This window comes from Sinocyclocheilus grahami, unplaced genomic scaffold (assembly GCF_001515645.1).
Source record: "Sinocyclocheilus grahami isolate Dianchi unplaced genomic scaffold, SAMN03320097.WGS_v1.1 scaffold735.1, whole genome shotgun sequence".
Taxonomy (NCBI): Eukaryota; Metazoa; Chordata; class Actinopteri; order Cypriniformes; family Cyprinidae; genus Sinocyclocheilus; species Sinocyclocheilus grahami.
In genome coordinates this window covers 328,477-353,296 of record NW_015505914.1, presented here as the reverse complement: position 1 = coordinate 353,296, position 24,820 = coordinate 328,477, and the positions used below count along the sequence as shown (strand labels likewise).

Below are 24,820 nucleotides of genomic sequence, written 5' to 3'. Positions count from 1 at the left end.
AATGTATTAATAAATAATTATTTATAAAATAATATATTTATTCTGTAATATAATCTGTATATCTTTTTATTTTAGTTATTTGTTGTATCATGTATTTGCTTTTTAAATTTAAATAAAAAATGAAAATATTTAATTCATTTAAATCTTATTTTTAATTATTTATTTATTTTTACAAAGTGTTTATTTTTTTTAATTATTATTATTATTATTTAATTGTATTTCATTTATTTTTGGTTCGTTTTTTTACACATTTACTATTAAAATGTTAATCTTTCTATATAGTTATTTTTAACTAATGCATAAAAAAATATTGATGAATGCATAGTTAAAAATAATATCATCTGGATTCTGTAATCTAATCTGTATCTTTTCAGGGTTTTTTAATTATCATGTCATTGTGTCTTTTTTCTTTTTCTTTCATCTGGTCGGTTTGTGCAGGTAAGAATTATATTTGTCATGAAGAAAGAGACATAAATTAGTTAGGCTCATCAACCATAACTCCTTCAAAAACAACTAGAAACCTTGGAGTTGTGATTGATTGATAAGCTGAATTTCTCAGACCACATTGCTAAAACCGTTCGGTCCTGCAGATTTGCTTTATACAACATTAGGAAGATCAGGCCCTTTCTTTCAGAACATGCAACACAACTCCATGTTCAAGCTCTTGTTCTATCCAGGCTGGACTGTTGCAATGCTCTCTTGGCAGGTCTTCCAGCCACTTCTATCAAACCTCTACAATTAATCCAAAATGCCGCTGCAAGATTAATCTTTAATGAGCCGAAAAGAACACACGTCACACCTCTGTTCATCAATGTGCACTGGCTATCAGTAGCTGCTCGCATAAAATTCAAGGCATTAATGTTTGCCTACAAAACCTTCTACTTTATCTATATTTATCTTCTTTTTTAATTTTTTTATTCTTCATTTAAAAAATCATTTATAATTTATTAATTATTTAATTTATTTATTAAATAATTAATTTTATTAAAATATACAAATTTGTATATATATATATATATACCTTGCTACATGTACTGCGTTAGGCTTGTCGTTTGCACTTATATATTGTTGCTCTTTTGTTAGTTTTGTTTTGAAAAAACACACTGAACAAATTAAAATAGCATATGTAATAATAATGATTTCATTTTATTATATATATATATATATATATATATATATGTATTGCACATGAATGCTGGACACTCACTGTCTGCTTTCCCTACTCATCCGTTTCAAGAAATAATGAATTAAGATTGTAGTTTGTGCTGAAATTCATATGCATGCACAATTTATATTTGTCAACAAAATAAATATCTAGCATTTAATGAAAAACCAAGGTGTCAAGATCATGAGAAACATGAATTTAGTCAGGTGTGTCCAAACTTTTGGTCGTACAGTTGTAGCTCTGTACAGGTGAGTTGGTTATAGACAGTATTAGGTAAAGGAAGAGGACAGTTAAGGATGAAGTGGGTGTGTTTGTATCCAGAGATAGACCCAAGGGTTGTAAGCTCAGCTAAGATTAGCTAGAGAGATCGAATCACACCGGCTGTCCACTGTATGCATACTGTCCGCACCTCTTGAGTTATGCCATTGCTTGTCATAGTGTAATGTTGTGTTAAATCACATTTTGTTTTCATACTGAATATTTAGTAAATTATATTTCCGTCATTATATGTTGTCATTAATGTGAACAGTTTACAAAAGTGATGATAACTGTTTTTGCCTGTGTAGAGTGTTCCAAATCAATCACTTCTGAGGTTCTATTTCAGTTTGTATGCTCGTAGAAGGCAGTGGACAACAAGGCAGCTAACTTGTGAAACAGAGTCTATGTCTTTATACTTTTGGATTAAAAATTTGGTTGTAAAAACTTTTCCCGTTTTTTTTAGGTAATACGTACCACAGGCTTTATGAAAGGACTTTATGGAGAAGCAGAGATGAAGGCAGATAATGTGAAGGTAAATCACCAATAAAAATGTGTCCACTTTTAGAGGAATGATCAGGTGCACAGTTTTTCTAAGTTATATTTGGCTGGCTCTTCTTCATCCCAGTGGTCTTGCGCTTGACATACACTACCGTTCAATAGTATGGGATCAGTAAGATATTTGTATTTATTTTTTAAGAAATTCATACTTTTATTCATCAAGGATTCATTAAATTGATGTTTATAATGTTAGAAACGATTGCTATTTCAAATAAATGTTGTTCTTTTGAACTTGAACTATTCATCAAAGAATACAGAAAAAAACACGTCATGGTTTTCAAACATATTAAACAGCAAAACTGCTAATAATAATAATAATAATAAATGTTGATTGAGCAGTAAATCAACATATTAGAATGATTTCTGAAGATCATGTGACACTGAAGATTGGCATAATGGCTGCTGAAAATTCAGTTTTGCCATCACAGGAATACATTACATATTAAAATAAATTAAATTGTAATAATATTTCACTATTACTGTTTTTACTGCATTTTTTATTAAATAAATGCATCCTTGGTGAGCATAAGATACTTTTTACATTAAAAAAATCTTAAATATTTTAACAGTAGTTTAACACAAATTTACACACTTAAATTTATATGTGTAAAAACGTATTTTAATAGGGGGGAAAATAACTGAGTGCACCTTTAAGAGACATTTTTGGCTAAAAGTAAATGTGCAAACCAGACACTTATTTCTTGCTTATTGCAGTACTACCTCACAATCATGTGACAGTTTTATGTTCCTCGCCAATTAATCCACCTATTTGGCAGTGATACATCATGTTACAGTTGACCTCTTGTATCTACCTGATCTTCTGCCTCATTAAGTGTTCTTGGATTCTATAGCCATTAGCCACAGTATCTCAGACTTCCACTCTGCTGTGTTTTTTGCTGTTAAGGTGTTGACATTGATCAGATAACTAAGTGTAACTCAAGACTCTCCATTTAATTAGCGTGCCAAAGTCCCACGCATTGAGTCATGAGGTGTGATAAATCTCCCTGTTAAAAGCTTCGTGCCTTTTACTAGAATTACTTGGATCAGTGTCAGTGACCCTGTAAGAGATGCAGGTTACTAGCTCACCACAGCACTCTGTGTGCAAAGTGAGGAGTTCACGTCTGATCCTTCTCCAAACGTGGGGCAGTCTGAAAGAGCTCTGGCCTTTGATGTCCCAGCATGCATAATAAATGACCTCCCCACACCTGTGCGAAGCAGGACGGTCTGACGGTATACCATGACATATTTTGATAGCGCCACAGTTTTAACTCTTTTCAGGGGAATCTAACTACAGATAGCTAACTTATAGATGTCTATACATAATAACTGGGACAGAAGGAAGCATTTTGATGCCAAAAAAATTACATAAATTTGCCATACACCAATTTACACCAACACCCAATTAGATTTTTTTGCATTGCATTGAGTTATTATATTATAATATATTATATTATAATTTTTGCACTTTTGTATTGCCTTTCTGATTCTGATTTATGCTGATTTAAAATAAAAAAATAATTGTGAATTATGTTGTATTGCATTAATGAAGTATTCAATTAAATACTCAAAATATCTGAGTCTGGACCCATTATGCTAAAGAATGTATGGAGGGAAAACGTGCTTTAATGTCATAAGGCATAAAATCTTAATGATCTAAAATGTGCTTAATTTTATGCAAAATATATTTCTTTTTTGTGTGTGTTGGAATGTATATGACATGAATGTGTTTTCATGAAATTTGAATGATTTCTGAAGGATCATGTGACACTGAAAACTGGAGTAATGATACTGAAAATGTCATTTTGCTGTCACAGGAATAAATTACATTTTAAAATGTATATTAAATTGTAATAATATTTCACAATATTACAGGTTTTACTGTAAAACATGCTTAATTGTCATAATGTAATATTGTATAAAATTCTAATGGTCCTAAAAACGGGCTTCATTTTATGCAAAATATATTTCTTTATATTGTGTTGCAGTGTATATGACATGAACATGTTTTCATGAAATTCGCCTTTAGTGATTAGCTTCATAAAACATTCTTATTGCATGGATATTGTGTAGCCAGTAGTTGAATATTAAACACTGCTGAGTGTGTAAAATCATAACAGATCACATCAGCATACAGGTTGTACTGCCGCTGGGACCTCATTAGGAACCTCATGAAGTATGAAAGCATTACATGACAATATAGACAGTTGCACTTCATCATAACCAGCAAAGCAGGAATACAGAAAACGAGGGTTTAAAGGAGTGGGCGCATCAAGCTGCAAATGATAATGTATGTACTGTTGTGTTCAAAGCATCAGGATAACTTTAGGTTCTTTGTGTATAGTGCAATTAAGCCTAAACCTAAAATAACTCAGCTATATCAAAATAAAAAGCATTTGGTGGTGACAAAAAGATATAACTTTTCCTGCTTTTTTTTTTAGTTTTAATTCAATATAAATAGTTAATTAATTAAAAATAAATAGTTTAAAAAAAATATATATAGATTGTTTTCTTGACGTAACATATTTATGCAACATTTAATCAGGAAATCTGATACTGATATTCCGTCAGAAAGTTCTAAACGCACCCAAGTGCCTCACATGTTTTAAGAAGAGAGTGAGACTGACACCACAAATGATTCACATAAGATAAAGTTACATATCATCTTGATTGTTCAATTGTGTTACTATAAAGTGTGTACTTGTTCTGTTGTGTTTGTCTACGCTTTCACAAAGCAACATCACTGTCAGCATTGATTATTGGAGTCTCAAGTGGTTTTGTGCACTCTTTTCAAACCCAGGAGAAAGATATACACTACTGCTCGAATTCTGGGCTGAAGGTTGGAAATCCCTGCCTTAACATTTGCCCAATGGTTGTTTTCTGCATCCCTGATGGCTCCAAGCAGAATTCCAATCTGTTTGCTGAAGTGGCCCAACTGAGCTAGCAGTAACAACCTTGGCTTATCCAGTGGTGTGTTTCGTGCTGGACTCCCTGTTTGTATGAACAATAACAGACTGGGGCAGTGTTTGAACCTTGTCTGAAAACTGACATTATGCTTGCAACTCTGTTTCAACTACTCTTTTTCTCGTCATGTAACATTCAGGACAAAGACTCAAAAATAGCATTCCTTCAGAAGGCCATCGATGTGGTGATGCTGGTTAGCGGAGAGCCCTTGGCCGCTAAACCTGCTCGAATCGTAGCCGGACACGAACCAGAGAAGACCAACGAGCTGCTGCAGGTCATTGCTAAGTGCTGTCTCAACAAGGTCAGTCCTGCGTTTAAAGATCACTCAACTTCTATATTGCAGGATTCGCTCAAAGCCATTTAACTAGTGAATGACTCAAGACTAATGATGTCCGCAGGGGGTAATTTATAGACTATTCATTTAATTGCACCCTTGAGCTTTTCTGAAGTTTAAGGAGCGATGGAACATCGGCAGCAGCAGTATCAGGGGAACCCACTGATGCCTGCAAGACAAAAAGCACGTGCGAAACATTGAGCTGAATGACAGCTCTGCTGCTTTACAGCACACTGGTAATATTTTATAGGTTGCAAGAGAAAAAGACATGAGAGCGCCACAGTGGTGAAAGTTGCTGGATGGTTAAATTCAGAATTTATAGGGGTGACCCAGCAAATGGAAAATTGACAATCCTGCTCTGTCACCCTTGAGTCTTTGAGCAAAACATCTGACCTTGTAAAACATCTTTTTCTTTGAATGTAGCACCACTTTCTTTCTTCTGTGGAATGCAAAATAATGTATTTTGAAAAATGTTGTTGTTGCACTTGTCCTACATAATGACAAGGGGCTGTCAAGCTCCAAAAAGGATAAAAAAATACCATAACAATTTAAATGATCATAAAATAGTCCATAAGACTGTATTCCAAGTCTTCAGAAGTCAAATGATAGCTTTCTATGAAGAACAGACCGGAAGTCATTTTTCACTGGCAATCTTTCCAATAAGATAAAATTGGGCAAAAAAAAATCCCATTGACTTGCATTTGACTTAATTTGATTTGTGTGCCAATAATCAACACCCTAGCAACTGTAAATCAACACATTCAGAAAAACACTAGTGAAAACACATTCCGAAAAACGGAATAATTTGAAGTACTAAAACTAATAAAACTTAAACTAAATTAAAATTAAATGTAACTATTTAAAAAACTTTTTACATAAAAATTATTAAAACAAAGTAAAATGAAAATAATAATATAATAGTGAAATAATAAAATAACTAAATAATGCTAAAATAACACTTTACAACATATAGATCACCCACAATACTCTATTGGTAACAGTGAGTTTTGTATCAAGCCCCACCACATGTTTTCTTCAGAAAATGTAAACATTTTGTTAGTAAATTGTCAACTAGTCAAGTCAAATTTATTTGTATAGTGCTTTTCACAATACACAATACACTGTGCATACATATTTAGCTGATGCTTTTATCCAGAGTGACTCATAGTCCATTTATTCCAGGGAGAATCCCCATGGATTGTTCATGGATTGCATTATCAACCTACATTTTTTTGGTCACCAGCCCATATCATTAACCACCATGCTACCCCATCTGTTTCTGAATCCAGTTTTGTTTGGTCTAGGATAGGGCTGTGCAATATATCCAAATATCGCAAATGTACATATCGCAATATGTATATCGCTACGGCTTGCACTATTTGGGGCCATGAACAAAAGACAAAGAGAAAATCACTCACTGCTCTTACCTAAATAACTTTTGTAGCTTAAATAAGAATCAGTGCATATTGAATTCATAGAGTAAATGCTAAGCAGTGTTGTATTTTTCCTTTTTATTATTCAGTTCCTAAACTCATGTTAAAATGATTACACTAATGTTAAAATGACATTTTTATGTAATGCTAGAGTAAAACACCACCGTTCACTTTCAGAAGTTGTTGTAGGGGTGCTTTCTTCTCACAAAAAGTGAAACATGCATGCTAGTTATATTAGAATCAGAAGCAGAATGAGCTTTATTCACCGCTTAAGTGTGCGCAAACACAAGGAATTTGTTGTGGTTTTACAGGAGCTCTTGATACATACATGCATACAAATAACCATATATATATATGACACGATAGTTATAGAAGATCACAGAACTGACTCCGCAACAGCTGAGTAAAACTGTTTAATCTGAGCATGTGGCACTTTAAGCATTATCGTTTCGCATATCGCACAGCCCTAATCTGGGAGCATACTGAGGGTTGCTTGGAACTTGTGTTCATTATATTAAGCTGTTAAACAGCGTGTCCTGTCCTTGTTCCAGCTCTCCAGTGACGAGGCTGTTAGGCGGGTGTTAGCAGGAGACAAGCTGGATCAGAAAGGGAAGCCCAGCACCTCCAGGTCCCAGGACAAGGAGAACAGAGAGGGCAGGGAGCGCCACCAAGACCGAGAGGTGAGACCTGTTTTAGCCTTTGACCCAGTGATATTTTCAGCCAAGCCAGATTTTTCTGTTGTCTTAAATCATTATTCATTCCTTGTCCCTCTTGGGCTTTTTTTATTGTGCCTTTTTCTTTCACTCATGAAATCTGTTTTTAATACTTTGGGGGGCTGATGGAGCTGTTAGGTTTATTGTTATGAAAGTGAAAATTTGATGTAGTCTCTGGCTGTTGTCCAGGAGAGGAAAGGCATCAAGGAGAGCAGCGGGAGCCGAGAGCAAAAAGATCCAGATCAACCGAAAGATCAAGAGAGCAAGAGGGATGACAAGGACCGCCGGCGAGATGCCGAGAGATCTGACAAGGGACGCGAAAGAGACCGGACAAAAGACAGAGACAAAGACAAGAGCCGGGATCGGGAGAAAGACAAGACCAGAGAGAAGGAGCGTGAGAAGGAGAAGGACCGTAACAGGGACAAGGAGAGAGAACGAGATAAAGAGAGGGATAAGAAAAGGGAACGGGAATCTCGCAAAGACAGAGACAGAGATCGAGAACGAGACAAGGAGAGAGATCGTGAGCGTGAGAAACGACGGGAGAGAGAAAAAGATAAAGAACGACACAGAGAAACAGATGAGAAGCTAAAGGACAGAGGCGATAGAAAGGTTTGCTCACACGATTTTATGATACTGTAGCTTTTTTGCTCACCAGTCACAATGACAGATGAATGACCAGTTTTACCAGCCGTTTTTCCAACTCTCTTGCATTTAAAATCCCATTTAAACCTAGAAATAACATTTTAGAATTGTGAAAATTTTAATACAAACAAAAATGAAGAAATATTTAACATTCAGCACTATTTCGAAACCTTAAAGCAAATTTCTGTAACATTTAAAATAAAAGTCTTTTAAAAGTCTTTCTCAGCTTTCAATACTCAATTACAGCTTGTCTTCTTCTACAGATCAAGGCAGCAGAGGAGATCAGCAAGCCAAAGCCTCACACAGACGTTGTGAGTAAAACGCATGAAGCTGAAGCAGATGAGGTAAGATTGATTTCTTTCACAACCTCTGTTTATTCACTTTACGTTTGTTCTGTAGGTATGTGCCATCATCAAGGCTTGTTGAGGGTTGACGTAATGTTCCTCATAGCTTATTGTTCTTGTCTTTGTTCCTCTGAATTGGAGGCTGAGGGCGGTGAACTGGAGGTACGAGTCTGTTGTGATGCCAGTGCCTGCTTTGCTTCGCTGTAGAATAATGGGTGTTTGCATATTTCGCATTGCGTAAGGACAGTCTTGATGGTGGAGGTTGACTTATCAGGTCTCAACAGATTTCTTTCTGACGCCCAGGTTGAGACATTAGTTAAGAATTTTACCTGCCGTGGTAACATTTTCTCTGATCCTGAGGCAAAATTAAGTATTTTTTCATTTTAAAAAGTCTTAAAAGTGTCAATATACTGTACACTTCTGTTCCAAAGTTTGGGGTCAGTACTCCATTCTTCAGTGTTACATGATCCTTCAGAAATCATTTTAATATGCTGATTTGGTGCTTATGAAATATTTCTTACTATTATCAATGTTGTAAACAGTTGTGCCGCTTAATATTTTTGTGGACCTTGATGCACTTTTTAAGTATTCTTTGATGAGTAGAAAGTTTAGTGTTTTTTTTTTTTTTGTAAGAGTGTTAGTCTTTACTGTCTTTACTGTCACTTTTGAACAGTGTAATACATCCTTGTTGAATAAAAATATTGTTTTTTTACTGACGTCCTTGATGCACTTTTTAAGTATTCTTTGATGAGTAGAAAGTTTAGTGTTTTTTTTTTTTTGTAAGAGTGTTAGTCTTTACTGTCTTTACTGTCACTTTTGAACAGTGTAATACATCCTTGTTGAATAAAAATATTGTTTTTTTACTGACTCCAAACTGGATGGTAGTGTATATGAGAAGCAAGTATATTTTAAATGAAAATTGACACTTCTTTTAAAAACAAGTTTTTTTGAAAGTTCAATAATCCTGCAATTTTTTTTTTAGAAGTCAGATGAACATCTTTTGCCGAGTTTCTCCCAGTTTTCCCCCTTTTTTTTTTTTTTTTTGGTACTGTCTGTTTTAAGGGTCTGTTCAAATCCCTAAACCTAAGTGTTTTGCTTTAGCAAGTGCCCTTACATACCCTCTGACTGACTGATTTTGTATCTTCATGTATTATTTAGTTTTGTCGCTCCATCGCTATTGTATAGTTTTGTCGCTCCATGTGTCTTTGCAGCTTCAGTAGTTTCTCATTTGGAGCAGTGAGCTTTTTTATTTGGCTAGTGGCTATAAGTGTACTATAAACATAAATGTTAAAGTCTTAAGGCTCTTTGTTGGGTTTTGTTTTGTCTTCATTCAGCCTACAGATCTCTCTGAAATCCAGGTAATTTCTGTTTGTCCCAAGTGAAATCGGTTTCCTCCTACATTTTCTCATTGTCCGACTATTTGTCTGTGATATTTCACGTGTGCAGCAACAGCCAAGAAGATTGTAGAGTTTGTAATGAAAGCGGACTCACGTGTTTCTTGGCTAATGTCTGTTTAAGTGCTCCACAGGAGAGGAACTCTAGTGAAAATGCATGGAAACTAATGTCTTTCCTCATTCCTTTCAGGCTGAGAGTCCTTCCCGGATCCCAAGGCCCTCATCAGCTAAAGGACAGCGGCGGTGGCCCAAAACAGAAGGTCAAGGTACTGAACATGTCTTTCTTAACAGACCCTATTAATTATTGATGTACAGTACATTAATGCTTTGTTGCATGTCCAGCTGATCTGTTTAGATGTTTCTAGCAGCACAGCAGATGTTGTTTAATGTGATTCATTGTGTATCTCTGTTTTAGATGAAACTGAGAGTGAAGGAGGTGAGTGTTGTTTTCTTTAGTGAACATCTCTTACTAGGGTCCAAATCTAACTTTTTAATATACCTGCCAGTGGCTGGTGACTATTATTTATATTAAGAATTTTTTTTACCAGCCAGGAAACTGTATTTAACAAATGAAACAAATAAATCTAATTGGGGGTTTTCTCCTCTCTGATAGAAATTGCAATCACAATTTAGGTTAATGGTTTAACCTTAAAACCATATTGTGATTGTTTTGTCATATTTAGTTTTTTTTTTTGTCATAATATAGTTCATAAAATCTCTCTTCACTTTAGTTGTCTCAGGCCATATTCACACTGTTGTTTTATAGAACCCATTTTAATATGGATGTACAATAATAACAACGATAATAGAAATAGCAATGAATAAAAATACATTATTAAATTGATTTTAAAAAATCTAATGAAATAAAGTACATTAAAATTATTTAAGTAAAACTTTTTTTTTTATCAAATTCTAAAAAATATAAGAAATTAAAAAAAATTTGTGAAGGCTGATGGTGCATGTTGCGTTTTGAAATAAATAGCTACATTTGCAGCACTTTCTGTCTACGGAGCTGCTCCGAGACACTGGATCACACCAATTATGTGTAAATGAATACAGTGCAGATGATATATTTATATATTTAAATCCCAGCCTTTGCGATTTGATAATCACACTTAAGCCATATCATGTTCTCACAATCATGCATTGCATTGCATGCATGCATTTCATATATTCACAAAATGCTATTTTTCCTTGCATTTGGTGCTTGTCGAGTGTTAATTTTATTTGCCCTGCCTGTTACTTTGTTGGTCTCAGTTGTGTTTCAAACAATGGCTAAAGATGTAGCGGCTGACATTACAGTAACACCTGTGCTGTTGGCAGAAAAAAAAAAAAAAAAACTAAATGCCAATTCAGAATTTCCTTGATTCAAAAAAGGTATACCTTTTCTGTAAACATCTATTCTAATTTTTTTTTCATCCAGAAGGGGAAGCCCCTTCAACAGAGAAACCAGTGCCTATTGAGAATGGAGACACAACAAATTCTGTGCCACCCCAAACAACACATAGGTTTGTTCTTTCTTTCTTTTTTTCTTTCTTAATTAGTGGTAATGTTCCCATAAGTGTGTTGATTTAAAGATAAAAAAAATTACTATATTTCCGTCCGATGATAACAAAGTAAGCCAGTGTGATAATGTGCTGAGGTATTTGCGGCTGGATGGAATGTATCATACATGCCCCCCATGAGAGATTGCCTGGCAGTGGAAGCCACTGATGCAAATCCCTTGCTTTCACTGTACTGTACCGCAAGATCTAACCACAAGATATCACTCTCATCCAGATCATTACTCTTGGTTCTGAGGACTGTTTTTGTAAGCATTTAGCCATATAGGAATGTTCTGTTACTTAAACTCCCCACGCATAAAGTCGCATGCATACTTTACAAAAAGTGCTTGTGGATTTCCTGTGTGAACTTATTCTTCTTTTGTTTGTTGTTCTTTTGTTTATGCAAGTAGACGATTACCGCGACCTAGCAGCGCACGACCGGCAGCCCCCCGTGTCAAACGACAGGAGAGCTACGCTGATGTGACCCCAGCAGAGAGGTGAGAGATCACGGTCATCAGGCTCTCAGTTTCTCACTTTATATTAAAGAAGTAAGCCACAAGCTGGCTGTGTTACAGTGATTTTACTTTAGGTAGGGGGTTTCATGAACAGAAAGTTCAAAAGAACAGCATTTATTTGAAATAGGAATATTATGTAATATTTTAAATGCCTTTACTGTCACTTTGCTGCATCCTTGCTAAATAAAAATATTGATTTATTTTTTATAAAAGTTATACTGACTCCAAACTTTTGAATTGGAACTTATGATAAAAGATATCATTGATCAGTAAAAAGTAAAACAAAAAAATGCTGTATTTAAACATGACTGGGTTTTTTCTAAGGTTGGGCAGTGGCAAGACCCCTGCGACTGTCATTTTGGATGGCAAGAAGCTCTCTGAAGATGATGATGATGAAGATGGGCAGTTTGTGGTGGAGGAGGCAGCTGCGCCTCCTCCTGACATACCTGAAATTGAGGTAGTGTGGATGCTCTATATGCGTATGTAAGTATCTAGTAAAAAAACATCATGGTTTGGACTAATTGACTTGTTTCGTTATAGCGTAATTCACTTGAACTGCAAGAGGATGACAAACACGGTGAGCCATGTGCAAAACGAATTCATCCTGACATAAAATACTGCCATAAATGAATTATGTGAATTAACCCTTTAAAGACACTCTTAAAGGATTAGTTCACTTCTGATTAAAATTTCCTCATAATTTCCTCACCCCCATGTCATCTAAGATGTTCATGGCTTTCTTTCTTCAGTCGAAAAGAAATTAAGGTTTTTGAGGAAAACATTCCAGGGTTTTTCTCTACATAGTGGACTTCAGTGGGGTTCACTGGGTGGATGGTCCAAATTGCAGCTTCAAAGCGTTCTACACGATCCCAGATGAGGAGTAAGGGTCTTATCTAGAATAATAGATAGAAAAATTATATACTTTTTAACCTCAAACGCTTGTCTTGTGTAGCTCTGCAATGCGCATGCGTACTCTGTGCAGTCCCATTCTAAACAGTTAGGGTAGGTCGAAAAACTCCCATCTCATTTTCTCCTCCAACATCAAAATCGTCCTACATCGCTGCAGAAGTACCGACCCAGTGTTAACAAAGTGAACGTGCGAAGAAGGTCAAACGCCCTTTATTAAAAAACGGTAAAACAGCAATGTAGGACGATTTAGAACGATTTTGAAGTTGGCGGAGAACATGAGATGGGAGTTTTTCAATATAACCTAACTGTCATGAACCGGAATGCACAGAGTTCACGCAGAATTAGACAAGACGAGCATTTGAGGTCAAAAAGTATATCAATTGTAATTTTTTTTTAGAAAATGTCAGATCGTTTTGCTAAATAAGACCCTTATTCCTAGTCTGGGATCGTGTAGAACACTTTGAAGCTTGAACCGGAATGCACAGAGTTCACGCAGAATTAGACAAGACGAGCATTTGAGGTCAAAAAGTATATCAATTGTAATTTTTTTTTAGAAAATGTCAGATCGTTTTGCTAAATAAGACCCTTATTCCTAGTCTGGGATCGTGTAGAACACTTTGAAGCTGCAATTTGGACCTTCCACCCAGTGAACTCCACTGAAGTCCACTATATAGAGAAAAACCCTGGAATGTTTTCCTTTTCGACTGAAGAAAGAAAGACATGAACATCTTGGATGACATGGGGGTGAGAAAATTGAGGACATTTTTATTCAGAAGAGAACTAATCCTTTAAGATCAGAAATAACTGAAACGTTTTCATTTGTTCATAGGTGGACTTGTGAAAAAAATCCTAGAGACAAAGAAAGTCTATGAATCATCTCCATCCACAAAGCCTAAAGAACAGGTATGATTCAATCTTTTGTTCCCATTAATACCACTAGGTGGCAGTGCTATTCCATCTAACACGGTCCGAGTTTTGTTTTTCACAACAAAATTCCAGTAACATGAGTAAAGGCATTTCAAAATCTCTTCATCAAGGGAATCAGCATTTTTTTGTGCTCTACAATACCTCGGTGACGCCTGACCCAGTGCACCGTCAGTTTACTAAAGAAAGTAACTTTGCAAATGGAGTGGAGATATGTAATTGCGGTCCCTCAGAGCCACTGAAGTGTTATTTTCTTCAACGGAGCTTAAATAATTAGGGCAAAACAAGCATGATGGCACCGTTCATGCTGTTTAGACATTTAACATGGTTAACTATTGTGGCCTGTTTATTTGTGAATTTTGTTGGTTTTGGTTACCGAATTGCAAATCGAAAACCAGCATGTGCTGGTGGCTTGGAGTTGGAGTTTGCTTGTGAATTTGTTTTAAGACTAATATTTTTGGGGGATTTTATCTGAAGTGTCCTTTGGCCCATGAGAGTATAAAGATTCATCAGTGGAATATAGATTAATATTAAGATAGTATTTCATTTCCAAAAAGCAATAAAACCAAATTTCACTCTTTGGGCACAGTTTCAGTGTGGCTCAGGCAATGCACTTTTCTTCTCTGGCCATAAAATTTGTGGAATGATTTTTCAGGACTGCTGGAACATGATTGTTAATAAGTGACACTTTTTCAATGTCTTTCCATATTTTTAGCTTGAACTGGGCTGTTTGTGAGCCAGTGAATATGAGAACGATGTGATTAGAGTTTTGAAGGCATCCTGTCCATGCGCTGGTGGAAGGGGCCATCTGCACTGGGTGGTCCACCCTAGCCGGAACGAATGCTCTGGTCTATCTGTCCGTCATTGGCTGTAGGCCTGATGGATGCAGTGTTTGGTGGTGGCCTTCATGCAGAACCCCCCACCCTTTCACCTCAACTTCCCTCCTTAGTCACATGCTCAAAGAGTGAGTCAGCAGTGGGGAGAAATAAAGATGGGAATTGTAAGGAATATTGACTCTGTTGCCAATTTCATATAACAATTCTGGTTCGTTAATGATTCGTTGAATTATTATTTTTTTTAGTAATTCTGAAGCAGTAAGAACAATTTTACTTAAATGAAATTTCAGATTTCAAAAGAACTATAATAGTACTAATAATATTAATAAAAGAAGGTTATTGTTCTCAATCTTTTGTTCCCATTAATACCACTAGGTGGCAGTGCTATTCCATCTAACACGGTCCGAGTTTTGTTTTTCACAACAAAATTCCAGTAACATGAGTAAAGGCATTTCAAAATCTCTTCATCAAGGGAATCAGCATTTTTTTGTGCTCTACAATACCTCGGTGACGCCTGACCCAGTGCACCGTCAGTTTACTAAAGAAAGTAGCTTTGCAAATGGAGTGGAGATATGTAATTGCGGTCCCTCAGAGCCACTGAAGTGTTATTTTCTTCAACGGAGCTTAAATAATTAGGGCAAAACAAGCATGATGGCACCGTTCATGCTGTTTAGACATTTAACATGGTTAACTATTGTGGCCTGTTTATTTGTGAATTTTGTTGGTTTTGGTTACCGAATTGCAAATCGAAAACCAGCATGTGCTGGTGGCTTGGAGTTGGAGTTTGCTTGTGAATTTGTTTTAAGACTAATATTTTTGGGGGATTTTATCTGAAGTGTCCTTTGGCCCATGAGAGTATAAAGATTCATCAGTGGAATATAGATTAATATTAAGATAGTATTTCATTTCCAAAAAGCAATAAAACCAAATTTCACTCTTTGGGCACAGTTTCAGTGTGGCTCAGGCAATGCACTTTTCTTCTCTGGCCATAAAATTTGTGGAATGATTTTTCAGGACTGCTGGAACATGATTGTTAATAAGTGACACTTTTTCAATGTCTTTCCATATTTTTAGCTTGAACTGGGCTGTTTGTGAGCCAGTGAATATGAGAACGATGTGATTAGAGTTTTGAAGGCATCCTGTCCATGCGCTGGTGGAAGGGGCCATCTGCACTGGGTGGTCCACCCTAGCCGGAACGAATGCTCTGGTCTATCTGTCCGTCATTGGCTGTAGGCCTGATGGATGCAGTGTTTGGTGGTGGCCTTCATGCAGAACCCCCCACCCTTTCACCTCAACTTCCCTCCTTAGTCACATGCTCAAAGAGTGAGTCAGCAGTGGGGAGAAATAAAGATGGGAATTGTAAGGAATATTGACTCTGTTGCCAATTTCATATAACAATTCTGGTTCGTTAATGATTCGTTGAATTATTTTTTTTTTTAGTAATTCTGAAGCAGTAAGAACAATTTTACTTAAATGAAATTTCAGATTTCAAAAGAACTATAATAGTACTAATAATATTAATAAAAGAAGGTTATTGTTAATATAGAAAAGGTCAACTTTCTAACAGTAGTGTACAGTATATGAAGTTTCCTTTACCTCATATTAATTCAAAAGCTTAAATATAAGATTTAGAAGGTCTTATACATTTGTCAATTTGTCATAAAATGAAAGTAAATGAGCAATGTCAAGTAGGTTTGATGGCAAAACTGAAGTGGCACATCTTTTTGGAGCGTGATTGAGTCCCCATTACATTTCTTTATATGGAAAAGAGTGGTTAATCAGTTCATCAACTTTTCTCCTCATGTGTTGCATGGAAGAAAGAAAATTATACCGATTTGGAATGACATAAGGGTGAGTAAATGTTCACAAAAGTTTAATTTAGTTCATTCAGTTACAATTTTTTTTCATAGAAGGCATGAGCTCTGCGTGCCTCGCCACTGGCACGATCCCATTTGGTGTTCAACCTCAGCCGCACACAGTGAGCTGCTCCCAGCTGGCCCTTACAGTCAGCGCTTCTCCCTCCTGTGTTCTTGATTTCAAAACAATCAGACTGGATTTCCTTTCAATCCCAAATAATCAAATTAGATTTCCCTCATCAAACGCAAGCCAACTCTGGGCTGGAATCTGAGCGCTGCTGGCCGCGCTCTCCTAATTGATTTAATTTAGCCTCATCAGCTCTCTAAATTCTCCATCTTAATTGCGGTGCATGAAATGGGCATGTGTTTTCGGGGCAGTACATGTTAACCGGCACTGTCTAGTCAGATGTATTGGGGAAAAAAAATCTGTAATGACTTCCTTCCTGACTTGAAAGGGGGGTGAAGGTCAGTGCAATAAAGTGACTGCTCTCCTGTAATCACGGTGTAACATCCAGGGTTAAAATTTAAATATTGAGCTTCCATGTCCTCCCCGACAGGTTTGAAGTTACAACGCTCATAACTCATTCTACAAATATGAGCTTTCGCTCTCAAATCTCAAAAAAGATTTTGAGTTTACAGAGATCCCCACATCAAGTACGTATGACTTAATCTCTTTGGAACGACCACAGAATTTAGAGTTTTGACCATTTAATAATTCCAAAGGTGAAACTGAGCCAATGAGTCATTCTGTGGCTTTATTAGCTTGAGTTTTCCGTTCCACTTCATAAGTGAAGATTTACCTCGCTAGGGTCGACAGAACTTCATTTATTAAGATCTGCTAGGCCGTTATTGTTTCATTTGACTGAAAGAACCGGCCAGATGCAATATTACGAACGACCGTTTCACCATCACAGTGCATTTTCCTGAAGAATTTGCCATACATTTTGCAGCTGACCTTTGTTGTGAACTTCCAGATCACGTGTATATTATTCTACGATATTTCTTGTAGGGCGTCTTTTTTTTTTGAGAGAGCGAGAGTATTGGCCCCTGACAGCAGCTGCGTTTTCATAAGCATTTTTTCCTCCTTCCTTTTCCCTCTTTTGCGCCATCAAATTAGCCTGATGATGGTTTGCAATGTATAAATAAACCCCATGGCACACAAACGGATGGCTGTTGAGTGAACGCCACGCCAGCTTGCACTGCAGAACAGGCAGGAAAATAAATAGTCATCCCTTCAGGCCTGTGTCTTTGTAAACATCTACCTTTTTGTTGGAAATGTAAAAGAAATGACTCCCGTTGCATTCCTCAACATTTTGCCCTCACCCAGAGACGATTGACATCTCTGTGGAATGACCCTGGAGGTTACGGGGAAATACCACGGTACAGGTTTCTGAAGTCTGATAGCGTAATTGGTTGCGTTTCATTTCAGTCCTACTGCTGTCTGTTTCTCATAAGCCGAACTGTGTCATACACTGTGGTTCTGTGGTGATCCGCTTAGCACGCAAGTACAGGACGGTGATCTCAGCAGTGACCCCCCACAGGGCCAAACTGACCCTTCCATCCTGTGTACACGACTCAGCCTCTCTGCACTTCACTTCATCCCAGCTATTTTTATGATGTTGCTGGATGAGGCCCATGTTTTCCCCAAGGAGGAAACCCCTAAACGTTGCTAAACAATTAATCTTTACCCTTATGAGTCAGTATTGGACCCAAAGACCCACCATAGAGTTTTAGACCAGTAGCAAGCTGTCTAAAATAGACCATTGAAGCCACAAGTTTTTACTGCTTTTTGTGTCTTCAGCCGATTAATGCAACAGCATTTTTTAACATGTCAAGTTAAAATAGTTTTAAATCATAAGTGAAATATTTTGAAAGTGTCCAGCCAATGCGCTGGCTTTAGCCAATCAGTGTAACAACCCAAGATGCTATTGTAACCAATCAAAAAGTAACACTTTTTTTTTTTATGATAATTGTTGTTACCTTTAAGTGATCAGGTAGACATTCCCTTCCCAACTGAGGACTAATCAAAAAAGCTTAATGAATGCAAACTAGGGACGAGTGATATACAAGTTTAAACAATAAACTGATAAAAATTTTATTTTCAAGTATTGTTTCTGTCGCAGTTAATCTCAGTGTTTGCCCATTTCTATGACTCCCCAGCATAAAAAAATCATATTTACCAGATTTGTGAATGTAATTTTATGCAGTCTGATTTGAATGCATGCAAAAACAAATGCAACGCCAGTGTAGTTCGATTGAGCAGCTTCTTTTAATGAATCGGTTTCACTCACGTTACTGATTTGAATCAGTCTGACGGAAAACTCACTGGATTAATTACTGAATCTACGTATGACTCCCTTACTAAACTGCAAGTTATCGCTTTTTTCAGTGATGTCCTTATTGAAGTGAAGCAAGTACTAAGGCTTGGGAAACATTACTTAATTTCTGACTGGTTGTGTGAACCTAATCCTCTGCTATCATGTTTATGTGTAGTCTGCCTGTGCTATCATTCAGAGCTAAAGAAAACCCCTATCACACTCAGCTAGAAAGATAAAGCTTCTTTGTTTACATGTTGATTTCTGTCCCACTAGAAGTACCAAACTAAACTGCAGTCTGTTTTAAGCAGCGAGTTTTGCTAGTGGCAAATAAATTACTCCCTTAATTTTTAAAGCTGTCACACTTGTCCTAACTGTAGTAATTTAAGCCCATTTTATCTCGTGAATCACATTTGAACTCAACGTTTCAGATCCACAGAACCATGATGTGGCACTACAGCATGTTTATCATTCTCAGGAGGACTGCAAAACTCTAATTTGAACAGTGCTGTTCTGCTTCTTTTCATAGTTCTTTATTAGCACTCTATAAATCATGCATTTTGCATGCATTTCTTCATTAAGCAAATTGGGCTTGGCAGCTGAAGGCTCAGATCCACATAGCGGGGTAATGAGGCGTCTTGGTCCACGAGGCTCCGGCCCAATGCATCAGCGTCTCTGAAAGCCACCTGCCCCAGGCACACCGACTCCACGTCCTGCTTGTGTCACTGTCTGAGATAATGGGAAAACCTGTCCTCAGCTGCCTCGTGCAAAACAAATATTTTTCTTGGGTCCAGTGAAGAGAGGGGAAAATTAGAGCCCCTATAAACGATTGATTTATGTCCTCTGAGACAGAAAGCTGGAGTTTTTCTTTTCTTTTTGACTAAGGGGTGAGGTGCAGGAGGACGGCAAACAGAGCGAATCCGGCCTGGCCTTTGCGCTCCAAGAACAGTGGGCCGAATGTGCTGGCTGGTGTTTGTATAGACGGGGTGTTTAGGGGCCGGAGAAACCACCCACATTGCAGACAACTATTAGACATTTCAATCCGGACACACTTGTAAACCACAGAGAGAGGGGGAAAAATTTAAGGTAGTCTTTCTTCTCACGTGTTTGTTAGAGTTCTAGAGTGAAGCGGCATAGTTAGCCTTTGAAGTGTTTGTAATAGAGTCACCAAACTCTGTATATTTGTAACAATAAACGTTCGGTTTAAAACCACAGATGATTAGAGACCGCCACTTTATGAAAATATTTTCAGATTTCAAATCTTAATAATGTTTGACCAACTGTATATCTATGTAGGACTACGTGTGTTAGTATTTTTTATAAATAAAGTAATATTTTATAAATAAAGTAATATTAATATTGCACACACACACACACACACACACACACACACACATATATATATATATATATATATGTATATATATATATATTCCAAACATTTTAAGTACAATCATTTTTACACGCCAATGTAACTATGCATGGGAATAAATGTTAATATTTACCTATTTATATTTTTCTTATATATATTTTGGTCTGTGTGTATGTCTGTGTGTGTTTTGTTTGTGTGTATTTATAGTGTGTGAAAATATATAGATTTTGAATTGATTGAGAATCGGGTAATAAATTGATCCATGGAAGAAGAGAATTTGAATCACATGAAATGAATCAAACTTGCAAATAGGGCTGCACAATAAATTGCATGTAATATTTAATGCGCATCTTGTCAGTAAAGTCGGTTCTGTAATCAGCGGTAAATCTCCACGTGCGTGCTTTCACATGGTGCAGCATTTACTACACGGAGCCGTTGTTAACTGTAAGCTGCGCAAAACCACGATCATATATGAATGTGGTTTTGCGCAGCTTGTCATTGAACAATGGCTTTGTGTAGTAAATGCTGCTCCATGTGAAAGCACGTTTGAAATCATTTTTGGGTGAACTATCCCTTTATGCCCTGTTCACACTGCCAGAGACACGCAGCGATAAAGCAACATGGCGACTTCCAGCGACACGAGCGACAGTGACCGCTAGTGACAGAATGTAGGTTGTGTGAAGCGACAAAAGTTAAGATTAATTTAACTTTATGCAAATTAACGATTATGAGATTTCACTGTTTTATATGATTTGATTGTAACCACATACATGGATATAGAAAATGATTCGTGGAAAAGAAATTGTCTGCAGTCTTTGTGAGTTTGATTCATATATTAATGTTTCATGTTGTTAATTATATGATGCAGTGAGCAGTTTAGAATTGGTTAATGATTTAATGCACTGAGCTCTGCTGTAGTTTATATAACAACACTCTCTAACAGCAGAATGCAGTCTAAGAATGATATCTTTGTTATTGCATTTTCTAAAGAAAGTGCAGCGATAAAGCAACATGTGGCCAAGTATGGTGACCCATACTCGGAATTCGTGCTCTGCATTTAACCCATCCAAGTGCACATACACAGTAGTGAACTAACACACACACCGTGAACACACACCTGGAGCAGTGGGTTCGGTGCCTTGTTTAAGGGTCTCACCTCAGTCGTAGTATTGAAGGTGGAAGAGAGCGCTGTACATTCACTCCCCCCACCGACAATTCCTGCCAGACCTGAGACTCGAAACCACAACCTTCGGGTTAAGTCCGACTCTCTAACCATTAGGCAATGACTGCCCCAAGATATCTCCAGACGTCTACCAATAACATTAGAGCGACAGCACTAGGAACACAAGTGTCTTCACAGCATGGGCGTCACTAGGCCATTGTTGCCATTAAAATGTTGCGATTAGTTCCATAAACTTAATTTATTAAAAACATAAATTCGTGATCGCCTCAGTCCCCTTTTAATTTCATATGAAAACGGCAGCAGACTTCGATCGGCTCCTCCCCGTCTTTCAGCGCGTTCTTTTTCAATTCGCAGACTGCAGCGGCACAAAGCGAGAAACAGAGGACAAGGTGTGTGTTTATTGATAGATTGTTATAATATCTGCATCTGTGCAGTTATTTGTCATAAATACAGTTTACAGAATATCATGAGGGAGCAATCGGTTCCCCATCTACTGTAGTCTAAGTTTTCACTGCATTCACCCCTCATCATACCTCAGGTTTCCTCCAGTGAAAATTAAGCACATATGAATGCATATACTTTATAAAACGATGTTGCCATTTTCATTTGAATATATATACATACATATATACTGTACATACATACATATATATATATATATGTATATATCACATAGTATATATATATATATATATATATATATATATATTATACCCTCATGGGGGGCTGAGCCTACTAAAATGAAAATCCTGGAATCGCCCCTGCTTCACAGTACAGAGTCTAGTGACATACAGCTACAACGTCACTGGCTGGCGGTGTGAACGTGGCTTTAGAAAGGAAGATGTTGGTGTTTATAGTGAGAATGACTATATAACTTGAGGAGTTCAGCTTGAAATTAGGTAAATGTGAAGTAGTTGTTACCGAATACTGTTGTAAAATAACTTCACTGCCATAGCCTGTTACTAAAATAAACAAAGTCATGTCTTGCATGTGGGGGTGTGTATGTGCGTGTGTCTGAGTGGGACAGAGGCAGTAAGAGTAAAGCCTGTTTGGCCTAGTGCCACACACAGCCTGTGGCCCCAGCTGAGTAAATAGACACGGGCCCTGTGTGCCGGGGGGGCCTTCTTACGCTCGGCTGAAGGGTGACTGGGGCAGACCAGGACCCCCCAACCACACCGTATACAGAGGAGGCCTTCAGTAACCACTCACTCACATTATGGATCCCATGTCTCTTTCATTTTGATCTTTATATACATTGCAAGGTTTGTATAATTCCTGCCTTGAAATTCTAAACATTTGTAGCCTTGACATTGAAAACCACTAAATGCAGACTTCTCCCTGCTGCTTTTTTCCCCCAAAAGTATATTGTTGGTAGGTGTAGATTTCTTCTAAACTTTATAACATTTATAGCATTTATCTGAAGTGCTCCCTTATGGGAGTGACTTCCCACTAGTAATTTTTCAGTCATTTACATAGGTGTTTGTATTTGACTTGTGACACATAAAAAAAAAATTAAAAGATATTTTGAGGAGCATTTCAACTGTTGTTGTATAAATAATGAAAGTCATTGGACCCCATTGACTTTCATTGTATGGACAAACCTGTATTTTTTTAAATATCTTCTTTTTTGTACTACAGAGGAAAGAAGGTCATACAGGTTTGAAATGACATGAGGGCGAGTATATGATGCAAAGTCACTTAAACATATGCTAACTGTTGTCTACACACTGAAAAAAAAAAAGGTACAAAAGCTGTCACTGGGGCGGTACCCTTTCAAAAGGAACTGATATGTACACTTTAGGTATTAATATGCACCCTTTAGGGATAAATAAGGTACAAAAGTGTACCTTTTGAAAATGTACACTCCAGTGACAGCTTTTGTACCTTTTTTGTGTAGACAACAATTAGCATTTGTTTACGTGGCTTTGCACTTGGACTTTTGTACCATTACATTTTTTTTTTTGACAACCTGTCACAACTTTTCCATTCATAAGTGACTGTGACAGAACTCTGACAGAAGAAATAGCAGTCAGGAAGAGTGACATTGTTTTGAGACTGCAAGTGTTGATCTGTTTCCTGTGGTTCTGTCTTGTCTGTAGGATCGGTCACTGGTGTCGGAGGTGTCTCGTAAGAAGGAACGTGAATTGGTGGCGAAGGAGATCGAGCGCCTACGTTCGTCCATACAAACGGTGTGTCGCAGCGCTCTGCCTCTGGGTAAGATCATGGACTACATTCAGGAGGACATGGACTCTATGCAGAACGAACTGCAGACATGGCGCAAAGAGAACAAGGAGAATACACAGGCTCTGCTACAGGAACAAAGGTGCACATGCATATTGGCTCTGTCCCTAAGCCTAGTAAGCTGCCTTGCTGGATACTGCCTACATAGACAGCATCTTAACTGAACTGAAACCTCTTAAATGATTGATTTGGAACTCAGAAGTCATACAAATAATGGTCCAATTTATTCAAAATTGATTTAAATAGAGCATTACCAATTTGCTGAGTTGTATGGAATGTAAATCACAGCATGTCTTAAATGTAAAAACCGTGACTTATATTCTGGAAAATTTGGTATGCATTAATTTATTCTATTTTTTTTATTATTATTTACAATTACTTTCTTTATTTTTTATATATAAAATTGTCAATTATATTGGCTATAAAAATAATAATAATATTTATCATGATTAAAATCTCCAGCTGCTTTTTGAATGTCTTGTTCTTCTGTGTTAAGCCGTTTCTCTGTCTATGTCTATATCTCAGAATTACAGACAGCGTTGTGGAACCTCTGAAGGCTGAGCTCGCTGAACTAGAGCAGTTAATCAAAGACCAGCAGGACAAGATCTGCGCAGTCAAGTCCAGCATCCTGAAGAACGAGGAGAAGATCCAGAAGATGGTATCCAGCATTAGCTTCTCCTCACAGACGTGAATACCAGCACATCCCAAAAGAAACCTGAAACCTGAAGAGCTCCTGTCTAATAGATCTGATGTCTTTGAGCAGCACTGGAGAGAGTTCAGAGGGTGCAGGTACAGTCAGGAGTCACTCTCCTCAAACCCCCTTCATGAAAGGTGCCTTCTGTAAGACCCAGGATCTGTTTGCGCTGGTCCGTTGGGATTCTCAAGCACACTCATACGTCTGCAGTAGATTTGCACTCATCACTTGCTTGAAAGATAAATGTGTGTGGTCACCATACTGATGTGTCCTTTATTTTTTTTAAAGAGGACTTCAATTGATCTCCATGTTCTCTTAGGAAAACAGATTGACTGGTTTATTTTATTTTTATTTTGCTTTTTTCCATCCAGACTGACAAGTGTTTTAGTCTCATAAGAGAACATTGGCAATATATCACATATGTGAATATATATTTATTTATATATGTATATGTGTGCATTGAAAACTATGGAAGCTTGTTTCTGTCATTTTCTTTATTTCTGAGATTAAATAATAAAAAGTTAATTATGACTTTTTATCTCACAGTTTGGACTTTTTTAATGAAATTCTGAGAAGGAAAGTCAGAATGTTAGAAGTAAACTTGCAATTGCAAGAAAAAAGCCAGAATT

General features: G+C 37.0%; 1 protein-coding gene across 3 annotated transcripts; it reads left to right on the top strand.

The window, feature by feature from the left end:
* Positions 1–1,888: 1,888 nt before the first annotated feature.
* Positions 1,889–24,579, top strand: LOC107560614 (TRAF3-interacting protein 1). Of its 3 annotated transcripts, none has more exons than XM_016244844.1 (16): positions 1,889–1,955; positions 5,082–5,243; positions 7,261–7,389; positions 7,594–8,031; positions 8,328–8,408; positions 8,550–8,570; positions 9,743–9,766; positions 9,993–10,068; positions 10,218–10,238; positions 11,226–11,310; positions 11,757–11,843; positions 12,186–12,318; positions 12,402–12,438; positions 13,600–13,673; positions 23,356–23,579; positions 24,023–24,579. In XM_016244844.1, exons 1-16 carry the CDS (start codon positions 1,908–1,910, stop codon positions 24,186–24,188), a joined length of 1,806 nt encoding a protein of 601 aa, XP_016100330.1. In that variant the 5' UTR covers positions 1,889–1,907; the 3' UTR covers positions 24,189–24,579. The 3 variants fall into 3 exon arrangements, with proteins under 3 accessions (XP_016100330.1, XP_016100331.1, XP_016100332.1); XM_016244845.1 differs by having other exon boundaries at positions 7,612–8,031; positions 24,023–24,578; XM_016244846.1 differs by lacking the exons at positions 8,550–8,570; positions 9,743–9,766.
* Positions 24,580–24,820: the final 241 nt, after the last annotated feature.